We start from the raw sequence: 27464 nt of genomic DNA, 5'->3' as shown, positions 1-27464 counted from the left end.
CATAAAAAAGGATCCTTCACCCTGGGTCTTCATGATCTGAAGCCTTCTTGTCATGTGAAACTGATCGAGTAAACATCTTTCTCCTTTAACCTGTCCGGGGCAGGCTTTACTTTGTCAGATTCAAATATCAAACCTTCAGTAGAAAGTTTGAACTTCTTGCAAAAACCAAGAGAGCAGGAAGATCAGGAGACTGCGGTGTGACAAGCGCCAGGGAGGGACTACAGGTGCTTAGTGGTGGTGCACTTGCCCGGCATGCTCTGGGGTCAGTCCCCAGAACTGAAAAAGAAACCATCAGGTGAGACCATGTTTTGTGGGACTGTGAAAGGCAGCCTTGTTCCCAGCTGAGCTAAGGCTTGAAACCCCAGAGACCTGTTCCTGGGCACCAGGCCCCTGTGACTAGCCACAGCCCTCCATAGGTTTGTGGCCATCAGTCACATAAGGGCAACACCACAAGCCCCTCTACAGTTAGAGAACTGTTACCTATGGTCAGGTAGGCTCAAGACAGATCTCCATTTTGATGAGCTACCATAAGGCTTAGCCAATAAGCTTTCCTTCCCAGACACTCCTCCCTGCAAAAGGTATTGAACCTCAGGCCCGCCCTGAGAAGTGGGGTGTGGTTTTACTCATCCACTTTCCACAATGACAATAAAGGCCTTAAGCCATGGACTGCCTCTTTTCATCAGGATCCTCTGTGGGGAGCCATGGAGAAGGCCTTCACCTATAGAGCTGCTGTCTAATCTTTCTTAGAAGGCCTCTCTGCCCCCCCAGCTATGGCATCAAACAAGCTCAAGAACACCAGACAAGCCAAGAACTCCCACCGTGGGACCAGCCAGAGCTCCCTCCCCCCCCCAGCCCTGGATTCGAGGGTCCCCACTCTGTTCTCAGCTCTTCTGCAGCTTCCAGTGGTGCCTGGGTGTCCAAGGGCCTGAGAAACAGACAGCCCCTGCCTCATCACAGGCCCGGGAACCCCACCCACCCACCCATTCTGTTTTCACCACTAAGCACCTGTAGTCCCTCCCTGGCGCTTGTGACACCGCAGTCTCCTGATCTTCCTGCTCTCTTGGTTTTTGCAAGAAGTTCAAACTTTCTACTGAAGGTTTGATATTTGAATCTGACAAAGTAAAGCCTGCACCGGACAGGTTAAAGGAGAAAGATGTTTACTCGATCAGTTTCACATGACAAGAAGGCTGAAGGATCCTTTTTTATGCTTAGGTTCCATAAGGCAGCCATGGAGACCTGTGCCCGGGCTATTTGTGAGCTGGTAGGAGCAGGCTGTGGACAGGGGGACCCAGTCTCCTGTTCTGGTTCTTCTTGGTCACCCAGCTTTAGCATGTCTGCTCCAGGGTATGAGGCAGCACTCTGGACCACCTCTAGCCAGTCACCACAGGGAACAGCTCTGCAGCCAGTCCATAGAAAGGCAGGGAAGGACCAAAGATGGTTTTAGTTTTCAGGTAGACTTTACAGCAAAGAGCTTCTGATTCCTCTCTGAGGAGAGTGACTTCTGTTCCCGTGGCTTGCCTGGGGAGAAGGGGAGGGGCACAGGTCAGAGGGGAACTTTGTTTCTGAGGCCACATACACTTTCCAGCTGACAGTCATCTGCCCCCCTTCCTGTCCCCCACTTTCCCCCCAGCTTTTACTCAGCTTTATGCTTGGCCTCGGCAGGTTCCCTCTCCTTCACACTCTGCCTTGATCCTGCTCCCCTTGACTCCAGAGCTTCCTCAGGGAGCCAGCTTGGGGGGTGGGGAGAGAGAGAGAGAGAGAGAGAGAGAGAGAGAGAGAGAGAGAGCGAGCCTTCTTAAAAATGAGCTTCCCATGTCTCAGCAGGTAAAGGCATTTACACCTGAGTTTGATCCCAAGGGCCTGGAACCCACATTAGAAATGGGAAGAAATGATTTACATGTGTGTACAGCCTTATGCTGTGTGGCACATTCTCTCCCCCCACCCCCTACCCCCCCACCCAAAGGACATCTATACCCCCTGGGGAAGCAGAAAGCCCATTAGCCAGTATGCATGACCGAGGCCTGGCCTCATCCCCTCTGTTGTCCCCTGAGTGCCTGGTGCCTCCTGGAAGCTCTGAGCGGAGCACTCTCCTGCATGGAGCACTCTCTATGCTGCCCTGGATGTATATACCCTTTCTGTGCTGCCTGTTGCTCTGTTCAGACAAACTCACCTTCCTTCAGCTCAGCGGCTTCCTTGCTCTTTGGCTTGAAGCATCCACTGCCTAGTTGTCTCCTTTTCCCATTCTCTCTCCCTGCCCGCCTCATAGTCTTCTCATCTTATTCAGGTTTTTTGTTTGTTTGTTTGACATAAGGTCTCACTTATTTAAGCAGCTTAAATTGCCCTGGAACTCACAGCAGCTCTCCCGCCTTAGCTTCCCAAGTGCTGAAATTATAGGTGTAAAGCAGTTACCACCTTTGTAATCAAGAAAATGAACCAAAGCCCTGATGGGGCCCTGAGGCTGCGTTCTGGTCTCACAGCCAGAGGCTTTCCCTGTGGAAGGTTAGCCTCCCAGTGGAAGTTCTGTGTCCCTGAGAATGGCTGTCTGTTCCTCCTTTGGATCCTCCAGGCCTAGCAAGGGTGTCTCTAGATGCATAGACAAGCAAGTTGTGTGGAGGAGCCAGGAGGACATACAGGGGAGAAAGACAGCTGGTGAGGAACAGTGGGGAGCGGGTGGGGCGGGAGTGGTGCTGGGATGGCCAGCTGAAGCAATCCAAAAGTTAGGGTTAGATTTTGTGGTTGGAGGCATGCCAATCCACTAAACTCAGTGCGAAGAAACTGAATGGACTGTTAGGTCTTCAACAGCCAGTTTGTGCTGATAATTGGCTCTGTCTTTGGAAACTGGGGATAAGTAAATTTTCAGTATTCCATGCTCACTTGATATTAAAGTGTTTCTGGAGGACTATACTCGGGGCATCACGCTGCCTGCTGAGAAGGCGAAGGGATCTGACAATAAGCATTTTACTATAATCTGCGTTTTTCTTAGCAGGAAATGTTTTTTTTTTAAGTTAGGATTAGGGCTGGGGATTGAACCCAGGACCCCATGAATACTAAATTTGTACACTGGCACTGAGACACACCCCTAGCCTAGGTTATGTTTTAAACAAGGTTTGGTGAACCGAGCAGAAATTGGCAGAGGTTTGGCGCCCTGGAAGGCGAGTGAGACCAAGTTCTATGAATCCTCTCCAGAAGGAGCTGAGACCTCGGGGAAGGGGCTCAGTTTCCCAAGTTGGTGAGAGGTCTTGTTACTGGGTGAGGCCTTGGTGGTACCAGGTGGTACCAGGATTTCCTGTGGCTCCTTCCTCTGTCCCTCTGTCCCTCGAGGCACTCCAGACTGTATTTAAGCAGCCTTCCTTCACTACTGGTAACTGAATGGCAGAGCAGCTGAGACAAGCCTCCACTGTAAGCCATAAAGAAACAATTAGGCACAGTTAATGGCCCATAATTTGTTACTCCTATGTTGTGTTCCCAAGGATTCCCTCCTAAGTTATTACCCAGGAAGAAACATAAAACTGCACATAAAACAGTGTATTTCACAGAAACAAAGGAAGCATATTCTCGCGCTCCCCATGTCTCCCTGTGATTAAAAGCTCTTCCCAGCTGGAAATGACACAGCATCTCACAGAAGGGAGGGACTGTCACTCACTGGCCCATAGCACTGCAATGTGGACACACCTATAGGGAAAACCACCAAAATACATACATGGGGCCTCTCTCTAAATATATCAGGATTTGCAGCACAGACACACTAAGCCCAGGGTGGGCCACTGCTCAGTGTAAGGGCCCAGGCACTGCAGAGACTGCCTCTGTAAAGTGCTGCTCTTCTTACCGTGGGCTTCACTATTGGCAGGGCTGCTGCAAACACAAGGGGGAAAGGGACTGGGAAGGTGAGGAGAATGAGCTGGCAAGGGCCACTCCTAAGGACAGAGGGTGGAGCGGTAAACTAGTTATTCTCCGAATGTCCGGGACAAAATACTTGAGAACAACGACTAAGAAAGTTTGCTTCCACTCTGTGCTAGGGTCCAGCCCCCTGTGGTGGAGGCGGCTGTCCTGCGGCACCTGCAGTCAGGAGGCAGAGAGAGAACACTGATGCTCAGCCTGTTTTATTCAGTCGGGGACCCCTGCTCACACCTCAGGTAGCCCAGGCAACAAACTTCCGTACAGATGCTCCCAGAGCTCGGTCTCCATGTGATTTCATATCCTTCCTGCCAGGGTAACAGGCAATACAAACCATCACAGGCAGCTAAAACACCTACAAGCATACGTGAGAGAAGTGGGGGAGGGCATTCGGGAATGTAAGCGTTGCGGCTCGGGCCTCAGAGCAGAGGTTCTAGGCAGAAAATTCATTCCATTTTCATTTTTATTTAACCAACCAGTTTTATTTATTGAAGTAGAATGTATCAAGTTTAAATGAATGCCTTTTTTTTCCAACCCCTCAATCACATCCTTCCCTTTTCTCTACCTGGGCATATTTTTCTTTCCTTTTAAATTTATTTATCTTACGTGCATTGCTGTTTTCCTGCATGTGTGTCTGTGAGGGTATTAGATCTTGGAGTTCCAGTTGTGAGCCGCCATGTGGGTGATGGGAATTGAACCTGAGTCCTCTGGAAGATCAGTCAGTGCTGTTAAAAGTTGAACCTTCTCTTCAGCCCCGACCTGGGCATATTTTCAGTAACTGTCCAACGGACTGATCACAGAGACGGTCACAGCTGGCTGTCATCTTTGATTGACCTCTCCCTTCATCTTCTGACCTCCACCATTGGTGTCTGACGAGCTCCCATGTGCTCTACCTGTCTCCTGCTGATGACAATGCCAGTTACAGCCTTTGAATCAGGAGACTGGTGGTAAAATCCTCACTCCGCCCTACGTGATGCAGATGATGTCCCCGAGACTCTGCTCTTCGTCTGTAAAATGGGAATGGTGTCTGTCTTAGTAGGCTGCTGTTTGACAGCAATGGTCTTCCCACATTCCTCTTTCTCTCTTCAGCTCCAGGCCTGAGCGGCACTCACTTCCCGAGAGGCCACTTTCCTCACTGGCTCTAAGTATCCTTCTTTCTCCGTGATCCCTCAAGAGGGCAAAGACCCAAGCTTGCCAGCCTAATGCAGATCTGATGGAAGCAGATACTGCTATTGCTGTGTGATTGGCAACTTCAATGCAATCAAAGGTAACTGCTAGATGACCACATGATACAGATAAGCAGCCATGCCTAGACCTTCTTTCTAGAGGTGCTGGTCCTGAAGTGTGGATCGAGATCCCCCACTTAGACTGGGGACTGGTGGCTCATGCCTGTAATACCAGTACTCAGAAGTGATTTTAAGGCCAGCATAGTCCATATATAATAAGTTCCAGGCCATACTGGGCTACAGAGTGATACCTTGTCTCAAACAAACCACAAACTCCCCCTGAAATCCCACACCTAGGTCAGATAAGGTCACTACTGCAGACTTGTCTCTGCCCCACTCAGAATTAGACTCCCCATGGAAGGAATGGAGGCGGTAGGAGTCCCTGGTTCACTGACCCAGAGTCATCTAGTACTTAGGCTAACTTCAACCTGATAGCTCCCTGTGCTGGCCAGTTTTATGTCAACTTGCCACAAGCTAGAGTCATCAGTGAGGAGGAGCTTCAGTTGAGGAAATGCCTCCCTAAGATTTCAAGGTAGGCAGGCCTGAAGGGCATTTTTAAAATTAGTGGTTGATGGAAGGTATAGTTCATTGTGGGTGGTGACAGCACTGGACTGGTGGTCCTGGGTTCTATGAGAAAGCAGGCTGAGCAAACCATGGGGAGCAAGCCAGTAAGCAGCACCCTCTGTGGCCTCTGCACCAGCTCCTGCCTCCAGGTTCCTGCCCTGCTTGAGTTCCTGTCCTGACTTCCTTTGATGATGAACAGCGAAATGGAAGCATAGGCTGAGTAAATCTTTTCTCTCTGAGTTTCTTTGGTCATGGGGTTTCATCACAGTAACACTAAGACACCCTCCAACCCGTTTTCTTCACTAAGGCCAGTGTTCTGAGAAGTGTCCAGAGCAGGGCTGTGGGGAGGGGTTGTTACTGTCATCTTTGTGAAACAGAGACACATCTCCAGAGGCCGATGGATGGTTTCTAGGTGTATTGATGCCGTCTACATCCCTGGACCTGGAGCATCCTCTGCTCTCCAGAAACCCCATCTGGCCCCTGAGATCTGCCCATTCCTACTAGACAACCTTGGTCTTGGTGATGTCTGTTGTCATATTCTGTATCCATTACAGAATACTTTTCCTTCCTCATTTTAAGTTTCTTAAGGATGGGATTGTACAATGCATGCTTTCAAACTCTCAAGATTTTCCAAGACCCACTCGTGTAGTCAAGGACTTGCCAATGGATGGCTTTGCTGTGTCTGGCTCATGTATTCTCTATGCCTTGGTGTGAAGCTGGCATTTTGGATTTTTTACAGAGGCAGGAAGAATTTGGAGAGGAGAGGGGAAAGGAAAGAAGCTGAAGTAGCTTGAGGCACAGTGTGGTGGGAGGGGCTTTGTCACAGACATGCAGTGAGGCTTCGGGAGGCAGGGGGACAGCTGCTTTTAAGATTGGAGCAATACGCTCCCTCACAGTTCAAGCCACGGTTCAAGTTGGACAAGCACTAAGTATCACGGTGATGTTACCAGAGGCCAGCCCCTACTTCTCTATCCCTTTTGGGGTTCAGTTCAGCTCTGTGTGCCAAAGGCCAGGCAACAGGAGAAAGGAAACACAAATTGGCCATGAGCCATGCTTCTGCTCTCCCACCAGGAGCACAGTGGTCACTGGTCGCTGGCAGTTTGGAGGTGGCTGTCCCAGGGCTGGCAAGTGAAGCCTCTTAGAGTCCATCTCTTGGGGACTTCCCACACACACCCCCCCCCCCTTAGCATTCCCTCGCTCTCTGGGTTTGCAGGTACAGTAAGAGGAGTTGCTACTGTCTGGAGCTGGCAGGCTAAATTCACGGGCAGAGTCTGGCATGGTGCTGGCCTCACGCTGCCAATCAAGCAGGCTTTGCTAAATATAACCTACTTCCTTACTGGCTCTCAGCAGCCTGATTGAACAAGAGACTGCACAAATCCTCACAGATGAGCAATGAAAGCAGAGGGCAGTGGTCAAAGCTACTTGAACTAAGCAATGAAGGAGTCTAAGCAGTAGGTCCCGCATACTGGGTCCCAGGCCCTGGCTTCCAGGCAGCTCTTTATAGTCACTAGCAGAATCAGTTGTAAACTAATATGAGTTTTTGTTTGTTTAAAAGCAGGAACTATATATATATTTAGTGAATCTGAGTTCCTTAGAGAAAAAAAACCTCGCTTGGAAACTGATTTTAAATACAGCCTGGCCCCATGAGTCCTAGAAGTTACAGAGTGAGCACAGCACCCACAAGAAACCAGCTAGTGCTTGCTTGATTCTTTATTGAAATGCGGACTGTTTCACAGGTTCTGCAAGTTCAGTGCATTGCAGTCAGTTGTGTGTGTGTGTTAGTGGGGATTGTATCTAGGACCTTGAGTGTGCTAGCCAAACACCATACCAACAGCGTTATATCTCCATCCCTAAACAAAACAAAACAAACAAAACCAAGCTAGGCTCTAAGTTGTCCACGATAGAGTTGATCTTACTCTGGAACCCGGGCAGGCCACGGACTGGCTATCCTCCTGCCTTGATGAGTAGAAGCTGGTATCATACCTGTACCACCAGGCAGGCCCAGGGCTTTCATGCCAGAATCGCTCTGAAGCCTCTCCCCTGTTTTAGGCTCATTATCATGCCAAGGCCATCTTACAGCTGTACCGCTTACTTCAGCTTGCCTCCTGTGTCCTGGCGTCTTCTCTGCCCCATCCCACACCCAGCTGAAGGGAGTCAGGAGAGACTGGGTGGTGCAGTGGTTGGATACAAGGCTCTGCTGCTCGTCTGCTGGGTGACTTTGAGCTTGGGGTCTCACAGTTCTACAGGCTCAGTTGTTTCTCCAATAAATACAAACCAGTGTCTGCCTCACTGGCTGGACAACAAAGTCGTGGGATGTACTACCGCAGCAGGAGCTGTAGTTAACCTGAGCCTGTCTCCATCTCAATTCACCCTCTGTGAGCTATAGGAGGAAGACCTGTGAGGGCCTGACTGGAGATGCGTTTTGGCATACATTTTTAACACCTTCGCTGCCATTCCTCACTCGAGAGACCTGTGCTCTGGCAGTCAGTAGACAGCAGAGCAAGGAACACTGTCCAAGCAACTCTCCTCTTGAATGCCTTCCTGGCCCAGAGCTCGCAGCCACCCGTCTCTGACCCCTATCATAAAGCAGTGGCAGAAACTCCTGGTGTGCGTGATGTACACAAGAGCTAACATTCCCCAAAGCATGTAGCAGTTCATAGAAAGTGCTCTCATAGGACAGCCAGTGGGCAACGGGGATGTGAAGGAGCCCCTTAGCTCTATATAGGATAACCAGCTAGGTGCTTCATGAAGGGTGATCAGAATGTCAAAGTTAAAGGGGTATAGAGGAAAGCAAGACTGAGTACCACAAAACTAACCACGAAGAGCTATCTTACTGTGCAATGCATAATTCTGAGAGCTAACCACCTAAAATATATGTTTTGTGCTAACAATCAGCTTGGAGTTGCAAGTCCATCCATCTTGTTAAAGAATACTTGCTTTAACAAAGCCCCAGGTAATGAGGCCAAAGGATGTAGGTTTCGGTTAGAAGAGCTCCCGAGCTGCTAGTAATGTAATGAACTGTGCTACTGAGTATCACTCAGATTTTAAATTTTCTCATTACAAAAAGTGATAATTAACTCAGTTTAGCCACACCACAATGTACATACATTTCCCAGACCATGCACATAATAAACAATGCACTTCTCTTCATTAAGCTAAGGGCTGAGGGCCCAGTGCAGCAGCAGAGCACCAGCCTAGCCTATGACCTGGTTCCCTGTCCAGCACTGCAAAACAAGACTAATTTTAAAAGAGATTTTTTTTTTTTTTTTGGTCAGTTAAGACTTAGTTTGAGGTGTTGAAGAAATGATTCAACTGAAGCGCACAGGCTGCTCTGCCAGAGGACACAAGCTCAAGTTTCAGTCCCAGAAGGTATCTCACAGTTGTCTATAACTCCAGTTTTGGGGGTCTGATCCCCTTTTCTGGCTTCTGCAGGCACCAGGAATACACATGCAAGCATTTATGCTTAGACAGTAAAATAAGTTTAGGGAACTAGAGAGACGACTTGGTGGTTTAGAGCACTGAGTGTTCTTCCAGGGGACCTGGGTTTGACTCCAAGAACCTATATGGTGGTCCACAAATGATTCCTTAACTCCAGTCCCAGGGGATCTGAAGCTCCCTTCAGATCCTTCTGCAGGCACCAGGCATACATGTGGTACACAGTCATACATGCAGGTGAAATATATATATACACATATGTTAAAATATGCCCGAGTGTATGTGTATATGTACGCACTGTAGTTCTGAAGTGCCCAACGATGCCAGAAGGCAGAGCTCCGTCCTCTGGAGCCGAGTTCCCGACAATGGCGAGCCACCATGTGGGTGCTAAGAACTGAATTCAGATCCCCTGAAAGAGCAGCCAGTGCTCTTCATCACTGAGCCATCTCTCAAGCCCTCTGAGTCTTGTTTGTAAATATAATTTTTATCCTTTGATACTTCATATATGTGTATTTTAATATTACCCTTTTTTTCTCCTAAATCCACCCAGATCCACCTCAACTCTCCCAATTCATACTCTCCCTTTCCAGTTTCATAGCCCAGCTCTCGCGCTTTCCCTCCCCTCTCCACTCTCTCATATAAGCACTGGTGTGTTGCCATGCATTGGAGCATCATCAGACTCCAAAGGACCACAGCCCTGAACAAAGCTGGCTGCCCCTCTCCTCTACTGCCCCCATCCACGGTCAAAGGCTCTCAATAAGGCTTGAAGTGATACAGTGTCAAGACAGAATTCCCAGTCTATCTTTTTCATGTTGTCCCTATACGTGGGTACTCCTGCCTTGCTCCCATGTGGAGGCACAATGGTTAGTTCTCTCAATCTAACATGCAGGTTCTGGGGGGATCAAGCTTAGCTTGTCATGCTTAGTAACAAGTCTTTACCAGCGGAGGCATTTTGGTGGTCTTGTAAGTACGTGAGTGTGTGTGTGTGTGTTAACTTGTTGACTCAGGTTACTGATGTTAAGCAATGTCCCAACACTGAGCTACCTCTAGCCTGATCACTCAGTCTTCTAGGAAGCAAGTGTTCCAGGTCAGAGAGCCGGGACTCGAGGACTCTTGCACCAGGGAGCAGCAAGGGTCCAGTACAGGGGCAGCGGCAGGACAGGGAGCATCAGTGCAGGTGCGATGTAAGGACAAGAAAGCCAGACGGATGGGGGGGTGGCCCCTGGGGCCTCAAGAACCAGTGAAGGAATGGCATGGAAGTTGGCCTTCTAGGAAAATGAAGGGCAGGAAGACAAGAAGCTCTTCTGGAGGGAGAGGCTTTAGGAACTTGCTTTTCAGGCCTTAGGACCAGGGGAAGAGCCAAGTGCAACTGGAAGAAGGACCCCACGCCATCTGGTTGATGCTGTCTGTCACTTATCTCTGCATCTGCTCCTTGAAGTGGTGAGGCTCCTGACAGAAAAGCCAGCAGTGAGGCTTTGTGGCACTGTATTTACCAAGACTAGGCTGACAGAAAGGTGCAGATAACAAAAGTGCTTGTCACCAGGCATGACAATTTTGATCCCAGATCACATATGGAAAGAGCAAACTGAATGCTAGATTGTCCTCTGCCACACATGTGCCATGTCACAGACAACACATGCACATATGTACATGCACATAGGCCCATAATGAATGACTAAATCAACTACTACATGTAATACCTGGAATCACATCCTAGGGACTGGACACATTACTATGGTTACGAGCTCACTGCCCATTGGTTGTTGAAAAATAAGTAAATGCTTAAAAAAAATTCCAATGGCTGCTTTCCAGTTCTTAGCTGTGAGCTAGGTATAAACACCCAAGATTCTAAGCACTGAAGAGGTTCTTAGAGAGCCCCAGGGCAGTCAGCTGCTGCTAGGCTCAGTGGCTTTACAAATAACACGTGTGCCAGGCTGTGTTAAATGACAAGTTCCCATCTGAAAGGAGACTCTACAGGCTAGAGGTACATTGACTACTATGGCTATGCAGTTGGTCCTTACGATGACTGGTGCTCTGCCCTCCCTCAGCTTGGCAGACCTCACAGGCAAATCCTTGAGAAAATGGACTAGAGTGCTTGGACATCTTGGGAAGTCCCTTTCCCTTTGCCAAGGTCTAGAGTTGAAATGTGCAGTTTTCCTTTGCTAAAGGTCAAATTCCCAGCAGTTCCTCAAACCACTGCTCCTATGTAAGGGGAAAAGGGACAAAGAGAGTTTAAACTACAGGGCAAAGAATTAGAACTCGTTCGCAGATGCCACCGTGCGGACACTCAACTTTATTCACTTTATCTATATATTTAACAATTCTAAAGTATTTACTTCTTGCTTTGACAAAAAATGAAAACTATAGGAGCACTGACTCCTCCTCTTTAGGAGAAAAGGGTTATATGTACAGCTACGGAGAGTCACGTTTCCTCCTTTACATACAAAGAAAATATTAATAAAAAAAGTGCTTCATTGATCAAAAAGGGCTTAGAGCTGCAAGCATTTATTCACACTGTACAACAGACCCAAGAAACCCGTATCATAACCTCTTGGCACCTGTCACTAGGAACTGCACAATCTTCAATTATGCCAAACTTTCCCCACCCTAACTCCAGACCACAGAGAGCATGGAGCACTTCACCCTGTTTCACTAAGCTCGGCCTCTGCCTGACTTGCTCCTGGAGGGATGAGCAATACTCTGATACTGCAGCCTTCCCTTCAGCAGACTAGGGAAGGCTTCTGGTTTCTTGCATCCATACTGAGGAACATGCAGAAGCCACCTCCCTGAGACACAGAAGGCCCATGGCCAGGTAACAGCGTCCAGAGGGGAGGGGCAAGGATATAGGCCAGGCTAGAACTGAGGTGTCTCCCAACTTCTCCCAGCCCCCACACTATATATAATCTGCTCGGTTACCAGTTTGCAGCTCTTAGCAGAGCTAAGCATCACCCTTGGGGGGTGGGGTGGTCACAAACATAGATGCCAACAATTCAAAGCACAAACCAAAACTGTTCTCCACCCTTCCCATACCACCACCACCACAACAGATAACTACTGGTTTAAGGCTCTTTTTGGACCACATCAAAGCTCACTGAGGGAAGGTACCCTGAATCTCCTCCAGGCCATGTCATTTTCTTAGAACCCTACAATCATCAAGGGCTCTTCACTGATAGATAACAGGAGTCAGACATGTGCCCACTCAGGCAGCCAGAAGCAGGACAAGGGACTCCTGGGTCCTCCCTGCTGCCCCAGAAGTAGAAGAGGAAGGCTGATTGTGTGGAGAGCTTTGGAACTGTGGGGATTCGTCCCTCAAGGGGAGATGCATGATTGGTTTGCTTTGGGAACAGGAGACTTGTGGAACCCTGAGTCTGGATTTCCCCGTGTTGGCTGAGGAAGAGATTGCTTGTGGAACCCAGAGGGGGCTCCCAGGTGCCTCGCTCAGTGCAGGCCTTGACCACTGCAGGAGGATACTGCTTTCTGGCCAGTCTGTACCTTTCTGTCTAGAAGCCCAAGGAGGCGGAGAGAGCCCTACCCAATCTTGGTCATGTTAAAGTTGGGATCCACGTGGGCCAACATCTCCCCCTCAGTTAACTCAAAAGCAGCACACACCTCTCGTTTCAAAGTGAGGCCTGGGCTCACTGTGTGCCTTCCTCCCAGCGCCATCCTGCTTTTTGTGTGTGAGGCGGGATGGCCCTACCCCTCTGAGGAACAGTGCACTCAAAAGGGCTTCCAGCCTCCCCAGCAGCAAGGTCAACTCTGACATAGCTGTGATGTGAACAATGGTTACTCGTGTTACTAATGGTAGGCTGACTTTCTGTCCTGCTGTCTCAGGCCTGCATTCTGGCTCCTCCCACAGGGAAGCACTGAGTGATCTCACAGAATGACCAACAGCAAGCGGCTCAGCAGTTATAAGAGCCTGGCAACCTCTGGGCTTCCATTAAAAAAAAAAATTAAGACAACTGGGATATTTTTCTTTTTAGAAGGCAAAGAAGAGGATGGAAGGGAAGGGGAGATGAAACAAAAATCAATTTACAATCCAGTGGTACATCCCAATCTCTGTACAGGTTGTTCCATGCCCCCATTCCAAATGTATGGGCTTCTTGGACTGCCCAGGCTGTGTGTGAGCCTGTTAAAGGAACAGCAGCATGGCCTCTGCCACCCCAGGTCACTGAGCTTCAGTTTGAAGTGGCAGCAATAGGTTTATCCAGTTCAAGGTCAATGCTGGAGCTTGTAGGATGGAGGCTGCTATAGCAAGACTTGCACACTCGACTGGGTTCAAAGAGCTGCTGGCTAGGAACCGGAACCTTCTGGTTACAACAACTGGAGCAGAATACATTCCCACAATTCCTTGAGACAAGAAGAAAAAAAACAACATTAGTTTCAGCTGTTGGTTTTTGTGAGAGAAAAAAATAACTTCAGAGAGCAGCATTTGGTGTGTACCGTCTGGATGTGCTAGGAACACGTTCATTTCCCCAGGCCAGGCTAGGAAGAAGCTCAATAGGAAGATAAGTCTACCCAGTGTAGTCATTTTCACCTCCACCAAGGATGACATGTGGCTGCCTTACCACTCTGGCACAAGGCTGTCAGGGATGCATAGGAAGATGCTCAGAAGAGCTCTCTGTAGGCAAATGAGCCCCGCACTACAGCAACTGCCAGCTCAGTGCTGAGTACTGACTTGGGGATGTACCCAGTGGATGCACTAACCTTGGCACTGGCCATCTGGGTAGCCTGAGGTCAAAGGGAGACCAAAGTCAAGTGGAGTCAGCCCGTGGGCCCCTCAAAGACGAGAAACAACTATGCTGCCCAGCTGGGGATGAGAAACTCTGGCCTAACGGTCACTGCCTCAGAGGCAAGTCGGATGCAGACTGCTGCCAGCAGCATGCAAAGCCAAAAACCAAAGCAGCACATGACACATGCTCAGCGTGAAAAGGGGGTGGAAGGACGAGGCCATGGAGAAACACATGCATCCCTATTAGACAGTGGTCAGTCAGCTAGGGCTCACTGCCCTGCCCCATGCATCTCAAGGCTTCCTTCTCCTTTCTGCCCAAATTTCTAGTCCTTTGCATCTTTGCAGCACAGGTCTGCCATACCCTCCAGCCCTCACTCCACCACAAACAAACAAACACACACACACACACACACACACACACACACACACATACATGGAAGGTAACCAACACAGGATTAAGGAATCCTACATTTGCTGAGCCTGGAAGTACAAACCAACCACTGGCCAGCTCAGCATAGGGAACCCCAAGGCACAGCTCTCCAGAGCTGAGAAGAGGGGTTAACAGAAAGGCCGCACTGCAGAATACAGACCACACTGGGGAAGGAGCACTCAGGCACAGGAGGAGCAGATACTAAAGACCACATGAGACAAAGCAACACTGGAGAAGGGAAGATAGGACACAGGACAACAGGACAGAAAACGAGAACACAAAGCCTTTCATTCCTAAAATGTAGGAAACACTTTATATCTTTCTAAGAAGCACAAGTCAGCAAGAACTTGTGGTTACACGGGAAATCTTCTGAATGTTTGTACTTGTTAAACAGACCTGCTGAAGTTTAGCTTAAAAGCCTGATATGAGTTTGATCAATTAAGCTTTTCTATCTGACTTCCCTTGGGAGACCCTGAAAGGCCTGAGTGGAATCTTCCACACTAAGTGATTCACTTCTGTCTCTATAAAATCTAAACAAGGGAGTGATGCCATTTGACCTGAAAGTTACTAGCATCATCCTGGCATCAATGAATAACTGTCACCTCTCCCTGACAAAAAAAGCTCTGAAGCCCACTGGCTTTCCCCAAAGACGAGCCCTGCAGGAGCATCCCTTCTCATCAGGAGTCTGAGAGCCCAGCTGGCCTGGACAGTCCAGAGGGGAGCACACGGCTGGAGCAGACATACCCCTGGCAGCTTCTTTCATCAGTTGCTATGGATCTCCCATGCCCATCTGCCTGCCTAAGTTCACCCTTTCAAGGCCCAGTGTGTGCAGAAAAGGAATGGCAGCATTAGTGTGGAGAAGTTACTGTGGCTGTGCAGACATCACAGACAAGTTGTTGTAAATGCTCACCACGTTTGATCAACACAGTCAGTGTCCCTGCAAGGAGGGGAGAAAGAGCTCAGAGAAGCCACTTGGTCTAGGGGTGCAGGGTGGGGGAGACCCATGGCCCTAAGAGTATCATCTGTCTACAGAGAGATTTTTCCATCACTTTCAATACAGTCTCACTTCTACATGTGGGCCATTGTTCAATTATGATAAAATCCTATTCTAGGAACACCGAACATCTACCAGAGAGTCACCACCCCAGCCAGGGCAAAGCGGCCTTAGTGACTCACTCCCCAACCTAGGAAAAAGAAATTGGGAGCAACAAGGACTGAAAACTGTCCTCAGCTGTGTCTAGGACTCCCCAGCAGCACAGGGAGCAGGAAGTAGAAAGGAGTAGGAAAACCAGGCTCCACTGTTTTCACTCAAAGTAGCCATGACCAGTTTTATGCTGGAAATAAGAAATGAACATCTGAATGGTAGCTGTTAACCACCAATCTGGGAAACAAAACAAAGTATGTCCACATTTCAAAATGTAATGGTGACCACTGAATTGGAAAAGAGTCCCCAAATACAGTTCCAGAAGGATCAATTTCAGAGGCACAGAAACACAATCCCCAGGGCAGCTCACACAGAGCACTGCTTGTATGATGCCAAGGTTCAGATTCTGTAACCCGTCCCACCCTAAAAGCCACCCAATGGCACCTGCAGTGGTGCTTCCTACTGGCGAGCCAGAAGGCACTGTCACAGGCATAGCAGTGGGCAGCCAGGTGGTCAGGTAGCCAACGAGTCATCTGTAAAACACATGGACCAAGTTAGTAACAAGAGGTGGACCAGTCAGCTGAAGTCAACAGAGCCACACCAGGGGGAGCAAGAGCCACAAGGACTACATGTGCTCCAGTGGTACCAGCCCAGCAGGCCTGCTAACAGTGTAAGAAAGGTGTCCAAATTGTTTGCCTGGAGGAGGCGCCAATCTTCTAAGACAAATTGGCCCAGTGGCACCCTGGGTTGTTATGAGAGCTGGCAGAGGCAATGGAGAGAAAAGGGCCAGCTCACTGATGTCCCTGTCTTACAACTGATGGATGTGGGTTTTCTGAAGTTGAGGTGCAGAGGCTGAAGGCTGTGAGTTCTTCCTTGGTCAGTGGCATGGGGAGGGGCTGGAATGGAAAACTGTAGGACACCTGTGTGGTTGGCACGCAGAGCAGGGGCTGAGCCTGTACCTCTGTGTCCTGTTTATCCACCTGCTCCCAGCTGGCTTCAGAGAAAATCTCTGTGCTGCAGCGAGACAAACAGTTCTGATCCAGATTGCTTTCCGAGTCGGGGATTGAAGTCTGTTGGCAAACAAACACAGCTGAACGGAGTGAACCTGTCTGTCTCCTCCCAGAGGAGGAGCAGTACACTGGGGTGGGTCTCTTGAGTGCTAAGGTACCAAATGTGCAGTCACATCAGCCATCCAGACTTAGGCTGCCCAGGTGCAAGAGGGGCTGCACTCACAAGGACACATGGATTCTCTGATGTAACATGGTGTGGAAAGATGGGTTTTAGGGTCCAGGAAGGCACTGCTGAGCTGAAGGGAGAAGGAGCTCCCTGTGTCAGCTGTTCTCGTGGGCCTGGGGATCCAGTCCAGCACTGAATGAAAACAGTGACTTGAGTGTGCCCTCCTTTCTTCTGAGGGGCTCTTTGGGCCAATGAGAAACCAGTATTTAGTATGAAGAAAAAGCCAAAACTTCCTTTGGTTGGAAAGTCACTGGATCTGGGGTGATTACTCCCGAACCTGCCTTACACTGTCAGACCATCAGAAGAAAGCCCCTCTGGGGGCCCAGGAACCCTGGAACCCTCATTTCTAGCCACCAAGCCTCATCAATACTAAGCCCTCAACAATGCTTTAAAAACAAGCAAACAAAAATCAACCCCTTCTCTCCATTTCTCTTGCCAGCACCTGCCACGGAGTGGGTACAAACACTTGTTCAAAGAGAGCAAGGCTCTTCCACACTCCCAAGTCTGGGAAGGCAGGCAGCTCACTAGTGACGCAGGTGGGACAAACACTCCAGCCTAACAGAATCAGCACTGCTCTGTCAACGCCATTCTGAACAGGTGTGCAAGCCCTTCTAAACATATCTAACATATGTGTTTTATTTCAGGGTACAGTGAACTGAAATAGGCTCTCACTTTGTTGTCCAGGTTAGACCAGAACTCACTATGCAGCTCAGGCTAACCTCAAACCTGTAGAAATGCTCTGCCTCAGCCTCCCTTGATTACAGGCATGAGCCACAAAGCCTGGCTGACACAGGGACCCTCTCTGCAGAGATTCGATTCCCCTGTCATGCATATTAACTCACCTCTTTTTCTTAACTTCCTACAAGGGAATAAGAAGCCAGCTCAGCAGAAGAGAGGAGGACTGCTGTCTCCATGGCCAAGGCCAACTCCCAAACAATCTCTCTCATCAGTAAGCCCTTTCTAATCCTTTCAGAAGTCTGTTTCAATAGCCATGCACTGGGTGCAACGGGTTACTTTGCTGGCCTCTGCGTGCCGTCTCCTTGGAGAGCTTCAAAGGAACCCTGACCTACTCACCACTTCATCTCCAAAGTCTCCATTGAAGCGCAGAGAGCTGCTGGTCAGGTACTGGCTCTCCAGGCGACTCTTCAACTCCTGGACTTGTTTCTTCAAGGTCTCCACTTCCTGCTGGTGACCAGACTCTATCTGTCGCAGGCGCTGTTGGATTGTGTCCGTGTACACGGGCATGCCATCGTCATCCAGGTGGCTGCGGGAAGGCTGGTCAGGGCTGCTGGTAGTAGATGGCCTCCCTGAGTGGCTATTCAGCCACTTGTGGTGCAAGTTCCTTGAGTATAAGTGAGCAGAGCTACAGCTGGTGGCAGACAGCTGGTGGCTCAGCGAGTCCTTGCTCCTCCCAGCCTCCCAATTGGCACAATGTCCATTGGGTGTGGGGTACTTCTGAAGGGTGTCAAACCCTGCAGGCTGCTCTGAGGCCTTGTTTTCAGTCTCTAGGGCACCGTTGCACACAATTCCCTGTCTACATTTATCTAACGGCAAGGCACAAGGAGCCTGCAGCAGGCTAAGGGTGTTGCCAGGGGATGAAGTCCTGTGTAGCACAGAGTCCCACTGGGGCCTCTCAGCAGGCCTGGGCTCTGGTGCTACAGGAAGCATGTCCTTGCCACTGAATCTACCACTGCTTGCCGGGCAAGGTCTGTGATGGAGCTGGGGCCCACTTTCTGACTTTACCTTATCTTCGAGTAACATGTGCATGGAGTTGTTGATGTGTGGTCCTCTTGTCTCGAATGGGACTTGGGAAGGCAGCAGAGAACTAGACTGTGAGATACCAAGGCCAACTTTTGCATCTACTGGGACAGCAGGAGCTACATTCTCCCTGTCCTCTGCAATATTCTCTACTTGAGGCTGTTCTGCAGGGACCTCCTGGGAGTGCTCCCCGCTGAGAGGAGCTTGGAGTGAACTAGAGAGAACACTGTGCCTGTCCTGATGTTCAGGAACACCCAGGGAGAACACAGAGAGGCCGGGGCCTAGATGGCTTCTTAAAGTAGCCTCATCCAGCTGTGCTTCTTGGTAAAGTACAACGGGGCCCTCGGCCGCCATCCTACTTTCTTTTGCTAGGGGTGCCTCTTCTTTGACCTCTGGCACCTCAGTGTGCTCCCTGTGGGCAGGCTCTTCTACCCCACTCTCCTCTTTGGTGGCCTCTTGCAAAATGTTCTCCATCTGCCCTTCAGCCACTCCGGCTGCCACAGACAGCTCAGCACCTCCGAGCAGCCTGCTGGGCTTGCGCAGGCTGTCCATAGCAGGCACCTCTTCCCCAGCGCTGGCAAAGCTGCTCAGCTCCAGCGAGCGCCCATGCTCCTGCCACTTCTCATTCAGGCTCGGGTCACTGCTGCGCCGGCTGGCCAGCGGCACCATGTTTTCGCAGGTTGTGGTAAGATTGTCAAATGATCTAGTCTTGGGTAGCCTAAAAGAAAAGGGTTTAGGGAAAATGAGAATCTGAGAGGCGATTTAGAGGGCCCCAGGGACAACAGGTTTTTCATAAGCTACTGTTTCACAACTGGGCCATCGCAGCCACATCTTTAAAATGAGGCTCAGACTCCTAGAGTGTCACGGCTCTCCACAGGTACTGCCTGCACTTCCTCACTGCCAATCCCCACCCCCAAATAAGCTAACAGCATATATTATTTCTAAAAGGCATCCTTTTACATTTTCCTCTCTTTATGTTTTTGATTTTTCAGACAAGGACACATGTATTCCAGGTTGGCCTCACACTCTCTAGCTGGCCTAGCAATGACCGTGAGCTCCTGATCCTTCTGCCTTTACCACCAATGTGCTGGCAGCACAGGAATGTGTCACCAGGCCAGGTTATGCAAAACTGGGGCTCAACCCAGAGCTTCATGCATCTGTAGCCTTCACGAGGCATTCCTCGAAATGGTCTATACCTCTTAAGTAGTGGCAAAGGAACTTGCTGGTCCTTTGTACTATACATTTTAAGTTCATTTATTATCTCTCACTCTGTTCTTAATAAAGCATATTCACAAGTGGCAAAACCAGTTTCTCTCATCTTACAGCATCTGACTTTCAAGCTTCAGAAGACTAACAGAGCAGGGAGCAGGGCGTGAACAAACCAAAGTCCACAAGGACTCCACAGATGTGCTCCACTACTGAAAAACCGCTCAGTGCAGGTGGCAGAATAATGTAGGGACAGGTCCAATTCATTCTCAGAAATAAGGCTTACTATCTTTCTTAAGAAACTAAACTTCAGCCAGATGTCGTGGTTCAGGCCAGTAACTCGAACACACATATCACTGAAAGTCTAAGGTCAGCCTTGGAGGCAGGAAGGGAGGGAGAAGAGGGGGAGAAGAATGGAAGAAGGTAGGAGAGAGGGAATACCACCACTTAAGAAAGAATAGCACCGTTCAGGACTTAGGACCTGTGGCATCAGCTTTGGGCTCACCGGCTCAGTGGGGGTTCATCAGGGCTAGTGCCTGGGACTGGGTATGGTGCACAGCTGTCATCTGTGGGGGTAGACGGGGATGGGCAGGGAAGGTACACTGCACTCCACAGCATCAGATTCCGCACATGGCACACGGGGTAGAGCACCTGAGGAGAAGGGTGGGGAGGACACAGGTTTATGCATGTTCCGGAAAATCCCTTAGACATGTCTGGAATTACAAAGCAAGAATAAACACACCTAGGTGGGCCACTCAACACAGCTGGGTCACAGATCAACAATGAGGTGGCACCAGTAAATGAAGGTCTGTCTTCCAAGAGAATAGATATAGACCCAGGGTTTCAGTTGGCCAATACTCTTTACTTAAAAGCCTCTTGTGAGCATGAAAATCTAATGGGTCCTTTAAAGGCAGACTTCTTATTAATCATCTCAGTTGGTCTTTACTGAACGACAGGCTTTCATCAGCCTGATTTACCGAGTAAGAATTGTTCTGTTTCATGGTGAATGTGTCTGTTTCACTAAAGCTTGGCTTCAGTGAAAGCTGTAAACCTATTTTATAGAATCCTTTAAATTAATCATGTGAAAATAAGGGTATTTTCCTACCCCTTACTGTCACTTTCCCAGCAGGCACAACGAAGGGAAGGAGAGACACTGTAAATCTTTTCTTCTAACTACTTAACTGTGATTCGAAGTGTATTAATTGCCCAGCAATGTAATACAACCTCTGATTAGCCTGCATGGACCTCTAAGGGCTTAAACTGCATTCGACAGAGGGAACACCAATCATTTTGATACACAGACATACTGCCTCTCTCTCTCTCTCTCTCTGGGTAGCAGAAGGCATTCTTTTGAAGGAACAAAGTGTTAAAAGGCCTGGCAGCTCTCATGTGTGAAGAGATCACAGACAGACAGATACATGCCAACAGCAGAAAGAGTTTGTGTTGAGACAGAGCTGAGTGGGCCTCATTGCCTGGCTCATGGGAGAGTAGCAGGAGCCTGCTGGCTGACACTTCTTAGCCATGCAAGCCATCTGAGAAGAGGAACCTTAATGCCTTTTCCTCCAGAGAGTGGAAACGTGTTAGGACTACGCTGAGCACTAGCAGAAGTACAGGCAATGATTCGTGACAAAGGAGGAATGTGTTTTACACCAAACCACCTTGAGCCTGAGTTGGTCATGGACAGGCCAGAGCATTATCAAAAAACAGGCTTACATAGACAGAATGGTGGAAAATGGAAAAGTACCTTGAGACAGCTTACACGTTTTCACAAAAAACAAGTACTACGTAAACCAGCTCCCATATGCGCCCCCACCCTCGAACTCTCTGCTGATCACAGAGTCAGGCTAAAGGGTACATACGGCTTCTGACTGAGATGAATACAGTAGGTTTTTGAAAGCCTTGTTGCCTGCTCGAAGAAGTGACCACACAGAGCATGTCCGTTCCTGAGTCTGCTTTTCCCCTCTCTCTTTGGCGTTGTTGCACAGGAATGTTCCAAAGAGACAGGAATAGGTATGCTGTACCAGTTTCACCTGCAAAATTCCAATCAGGCAAAATCATACAGTGGGGTACATGGTCTCAGAAAGGAGGTCAACCCAACTACAATTCACCGTGACATCCCTGAGAACACTTCAGCTCACTCAGGGATGTAGGCTGTATGTGCATAGGCAGCTAATATATGGCACCTCCTCTTCACAGTTACCAATTGCAGAGCCTGACCCCAACCACCAGCACTCCCATGTCAAAGACATACTAATGCAAGAAGCATAGTGGAGAAATGCTGAGCCAGTCAGAAATAAGGGGATGGAAACTGGAGGACACGGTAACGGAGGGCTCAAACAGGAAGAGGACATCTTTCATCAAAGGAGCAAGCGGGAGCAGAAAACATGGCAGATAGCATCAGTAGAGACTGGAGGGGAGCACGGCAGATTCAGATAGTTTCTATCTCTAACTACTTTTTAGACCATATACTTTAGAAGCCAACTCTATGTTTACAGAGGAAAACCTGGTGCGGCTAGATTCACTGAGTGAAAGTTAAATGCTGTTGCTTTTAAATAAAGCAGTCACTCCTTGATAAGTTTGAAAAAATGCAGTTTTCGGTAAAAATGGCCCCCTAACACTTGTATCAGCATCCCTCTAGGTGTATATGGTCCCAAAATGGAGAATCATGAAGTCCAAACTCACAAGGAATGCTTCATTGAACTCAAAAGAGCAAGGAAATTGCCTCTGAAGTTGATGAACACAGTCAAGCCATTGTAGAAACACTGGGCAACGCTCATTCAGATCATCTGAGTTCTCCCCATGACCACACCGGTCAGCAAACTTATGGCCAAAATCGAGCCATTCCATCTCCACAAGGACTTGGAAACCCTGCAGGGAGGCACCGAAGAGAGATCACTTATGCAATACTGTCTCACCTGTGACATCCTAAGCTCCATGTCACCAACAGTCAATCTTTGGCATAGGCTCAGAGCCAAAGGCTCTCTCCCTAATGGTTCACACATTTTTACACAAACGCCTCAATTTACGGACTCTATTCAGGATACAGCTAAAGGACACTCTAGCTAGCTATTTGTGCAGTCACCCTCATTTACTACACAAATGCTGCCTGCCTACCCAAATTTCTCTTTTACTAATTTTCACCTTTGATGTTATATTTATAAAGCCGTATTTGTAAAAATTCTTCCCCAGCAGCAATTTTTATAAATATTTGTACCTTATGTCACTTTATGCTTTTTTCTTCTATATTTAACCCAACAATGCTTATTTCAGGGCAGATGTTTCTCCGGAACACCATGCAGTTCTGTCTAAACCTACTATCGTAAGTATGTGGGTGTTCTTTTAAGCCCATTTTTCCTGAAGTAGACAAGATCTTTCCAAGTAGAGATGCTGCAAAGGAAACATTTCTGTGTCCTCGATGCCTGTCACTAACCATGAGACTAGCCACATAGCTCTAAGGGATGGATGCATGATTATGACAAAGTACACTTTCTGTAGACTTAACTTCCATCCCAAAATTGACATGCAACCTTCCTAAAGGTTTCCCCAATCTATCCTGAAATACTCTTTCCTCCCTCAGACACTCTTACCTCTATGGTTCGGTAATAAGGGTCAAGTAGGAGCTTAGCTAGGGCCACAATTTGGGGAGTCCGATCCCAGCCATCGGAGCAGTGCACTAGCACTGGTCGCTGATCACGGTCCACAGCATGCACCACGAGAAGTGCCGACTTCAGAAGCACAGAGAGGTGATGGAGCCACTTTGTACTTTCAAGAGCAGAAAGCCAACTAAATAAAAAAAGGGAAGATAAGGAAATACTGACTTTTATGATTTTATGTCACCATGTCCAATGCCTGCCAAATTAAGAAGCAATTCCACGAGACCTTTGTTTCCAAAGTGATTTTTATTAAAAAGTTTATTCATAAAGAATGTCCAGGTGAGATTCAAGCTCCACAATCAAGAAAAGTCAGTTTTAGGGAAAAACAAACTAAAAATCAACACCAACCAAAAACTCCTGTAATTAACAATGCTATACTGTACCCGGCACTATTTTTAATTTTTAACTGTGTGTAAGGAAGTAGTGTATTGTGAGGAGGCCAGAAGAGGGTGTTAGAGTTACAGGTGGCTGTGAGCAGCACAATGTAGGTGCTAGGAACCAAACTGCAAAAGCTGTACGCGCTCCTAATCACTGAGCCATCTCCCCAGTACCCTAACCTCACCCCCTCCCCTCCTCTTTTTTTCCTCCCCGAATATACTGGGAATAAAATCCAGGGTCTCTCTCACACTTGCTAGCTAAGTGTTCTACCACTGAGCTATGCCCCCACCCCTGGTTCTGATACACACACAAGTACATGCTCCTCCCACCCTACATTTAATGAATTCGAGACAGGGGTCTTGTTATGCAGCCCAGGCTGATCTGGAACTCAGTTCTCTTGGATCAGCCTCCAAGTGCTGGAATGTACCACATCTACTCTTCAAAGACAATTTGTCAAAAGGGAAGTATGTGTGTGTGTGTGGGGGGGGGGCGCGCGAGTAGTTCTAGACTAGTACACACAGTGTAAGAAATTGTCTTTGGCAAACACAGGAATGGTTCAAACATTACCCATCACCCACTGTTAAGCCTTGACTACTTACTGACTAAAATCACAATCACACAGTCCATTATGATCATTAGACTCATGAGAACTGGTACAATGACTATATAATATTGCTGAGTTTGACTGGATCCAGAAAGAGGACTCTACCTTTTTCAAAATCCTCTAGGGTATCAGATAAAAAGATCTGCCTCTTTGGTTTGAGGCTATAGCTTACCACCCCCACAAATATGTTGACATTTTGTTTCATGTACTTCTTCCTCCATCCCTCATTCCCCCAAACAACTTCTGTTTATTTTTTCCCCAAATGTGGCCAAATTTGTAGTTTAAGGCCACAAGTCTAGCCCTTTAAACACTGAAAGATAAGGAATAATAATTGTCCAGGATCTTTGAGAAGGCTTTGCCAAGACAAGGTCTAGATAAGGTCTATAGGAAAAAGGAAGAATGAACATGAATGTTATTAGGAGTCTAAGAAAGGGAGATCTTTCTTACCAGGCAAGCAAACAGCAGAACAGGGTGTACAAGCCCTGTTTTCCCAACTATTCTGTGACTCAGAGGCTGATACTATGTTGCCATCATTATTATACCCCAAGCTTTGCCCCCAAATATAGGAAGAGTCCTTCTACTTAATGAATTATAAATTTGTCATAGATAAATTCAACTTCAAGCTTCCCTATCTTCTAGTTAGACACACTTAAAACCCTTTCTTGATGGATCAGATGTGTTCTCTTTTGTTTTCAATCAGAGGGCTGATAAGTAATTATGAACATTCCCCTGCTGCTGAATCAGTAAACAAAACCCAGTAGAGGGAGGTTTCTTTGACCCCACTGACCATGAAGTAGCAGCCAGTGCTGTCAGTCTGAGAGAGAGGGAGAGGGAGAGAGGGAGAGAGGGAGAGAGGCAGCCACCACAGAGGGTGGAGCCACACAGTGGAACAGAAGCACACAACCCTCCAGCTCTCCACAGGCACAGACAGGCGGCTTGCTCAGTGTCCATCACTGCCAGAGCATCTTTCCACCCATAAAGGAGATTGAACTGCCCAAATACAAAGCACTGTCCCTTTAACAGATCCTCCATTCACCTGGACAAGGATGGGTGAACTCATTGTTTACATTCAAAATAAAGTTTTGTTTTTTAATAGTTTCTCTCTCTCTCTCTCTCTCTCTCTCTCTCTCTCTCTCTCTCTGTGTGTGTTTCCATGTGGATATTAGGAATAAAAGCTGGGTTCTACACAAGAACAACAAAGTGTTGCACTGAGCCATCTTTCTGGCCCTAAAATTGAGTTTTTAAAGAAAGAAATTAAGTATCTGTGAGGTATGAGAGACTACACAGTACTGATCCGGTCTTTTTATTTACATGAAAAGGGATCCTGAGCAGTCAGGCTACATGGCCAAGAACAGAGTTTATGACAAGTCTCTGGCCCCGAGCTAAGTGACAGATGCAAATGGAAAATCCTTAGAAGAAGAAGACAGTTCTCCTTTGGTCAGTGTGGTGATCTGGATGAGAATGGCCCAACAGGCTCATACATTTAAATGCTTTGTCACCAGGGAGTGACACTATTTAAAGGATTAAAAGGATTAGAAAGTGTGGTCTTGTTGGGGGACACTGATTTGAATTGCCAGGGTAGGCTTTGAGGTTTCAGAAGTCCAAAAGTGCCAAGTCAGGAATCTCTCTCTGCCTGCAGACCATGCCATAGCTTTCAACTGCTGCTCCAGTGTCTGCCTGCCTGTGCGCCACTGCGTTCCCTAGCATGATGCTAATGAACTAAACCTCTGAGACTGTAAGCCAGCCCCAAGTACATATTTTCTTTCAACTGGATATAGTGGCGAAGGTCTTTAATCTACACACTCTGGAGGCAGTAGACAGACCTCTGTGAGTTAGAGGCCAGCTTTATTTATGAAGCGAGTCCCTGTCTTGAAAAACCAATGGAACACACCTTTACTCTCAGCACTCAGGAGGCAGAGGAAGGTGAATCTCTGTGAGTTCAAGGCCAGCTTGATCTGGAGTGAGTTCCAGGTCAGCCAAGGATACATGGTAAGACCCTATATAGAAAAAGAGAAGAGAGAGCGCACGCCTTTAATCCCAGCACTCGGGAGGCAGAGGCAGGTGGATTTCTGAGTTCAAGGCCAGCCTGGTCTACAGAGTGAGTTCCAGGACAGCCTGGGCTACACAGAGAAACCCTGTCTCGAAAAACCAAAAAAAGAAAAAAGAAAAGAAAGAAAAGAGAGAAGAGAGGGGAGAGGGGAGAGGGGAGAGGGGAGAGGGGAGAGGGGAGAAGAGAAGATTGCCTTGGTCTCGATGCCTTTTTTTTTTCTTTAAAGATTTTATTTATTTTATGTATATGAGTACACTGTAGCTGTCTTCAAACACACTAGAAGAAGGCATTAGATCTTGTCACAGATGACTATGAGCCACCATGTGGTTGGTGGGATTTGAACTCAGGACCTCTGAGCAGTCAGTGCTTAACCATTAAGTCCAGTCTTGATGTCTTTTTACAGCAACAGAATAGTGACTCAGAGTCAGACACTGCTTCATCCTCAGGGCTGACTGCTACCATGTACCACAGTGGCACTCATATTGTGGCAACAACCAACAGAGAAAGAAGGGTTTGCTGCTTCTGTTCTGAGGCCTGAGATCTATTATGTGCTGCACATCCAAACCCTGTGACAGAACTGTGTTACCCATGTACCAGTGAGGCTGGGTACCCCAAACAAAAACTACAGGTCAACTAAGGACTAACTAGATTGGGAAGAGCCTCCAATGATTATCCAATACCAAGTGATCAGTCCTGAAAAAAGAATAAAAGTTACACTATATGGACTGAACAGATAATAGTTATATACTTAGAAATATGCACACACATTGTAGGCTTATGTCCTATGTGAAGATGTGTCTCTTTCCTTCTTTGCCTGCCTAAGGCACCTTCTGATTGGTCAAAATTAAAAAAATTCTGATGGCCAATAAGGTGAGGAGGCTTAGAAAGTGGGGCATTAGCAGAGAGAAGAACTCTGGCAAAGAGTTCAGCCACGGGAGTTTTCTCCATCCGGGCTTGGAGGACGTCGGACGTGTGAAACTGAGGAGAAGTAACCAGCCATGTGGCAGACATAGAATAGAATAACAGGATAATTACTTACGGGCTAGCTGGGAAACAAAGTAGGCATTTATTAATAAATGATAAGCCTCCGAGTTGTTATTCGGGAACTGGGGCAGACATAGAAAGCCTGAATAGCTACACACATTATAATAGGGGTG

General features: G+C 48.0%; 1 protein-coding gene across 5 annotated transcripts in view; it reads right to left on the bottom strand.

The window, feature by feature from the left end:
- Positions 1-11392: 11392 nt before the first annotated feature.
- The window catches only part of Mtmr3 (myotubularin related protein 3), a 131049-nt gene continuing 114977 nt past the window's right edge, over positions 11393-27464 (bottom strand). For 2 of the 5 annotated variants that reach the window (XM_085829148.1, XM_029484042.2), the window contains 9 exons: positions 23210-23405; positions 22305-22490; positions 21482-21652; positions 20128-20273; positions 17733-19134; positions 16382-16492; positions 15867-15955; positions 15189-15215; positions 11393-13466 (listed from right to left, as the gene is read on the bottom strand). In XM_085829148.1, the coding sequence (XP_085685274.1) occupies positions 13295-13466; positions 15189-15215; positions 15867-15955; positions 16382-16492; positions 17733-19134; positions 20128-20273; positions 21482-21652; positions 22305-22490; positions 23210-23405 (2500 nt within the window). In that variant the 3' untranslated portion in view covers positions 11393-13294. The remainder of the gene's footprint in view (positions 13467-15188; positions 15216-15866; positions 15956-16381; positions 16493-17732; positions 19135-20127; positions 20274-21481; positions 21653-22304; positions 22491-23209; positions 23406-27464) is intronic. The other 3 variants (XM_021176002.3, XM_029484043.2, XM_021176003.3) reach the window with 3 other exon arrangements.

Source organism: Mus caroli, unplaced genomic scaffold (assembly GCF_978045245.1).
Source record: "Mus caroli unplaced genomic scaffold, Mus_caroli_1 scaffold_13, whole genome shotgun sequence".
Classification (NCBI taxonomy): Eukaryota; Metazoa; Chordata; class Mammalia; order Rodentia; family Muridae; genus Mus; species Mus caroli.
This window is presented reverse-complemented; position numbering and strand designations above follow the sequence as displayed.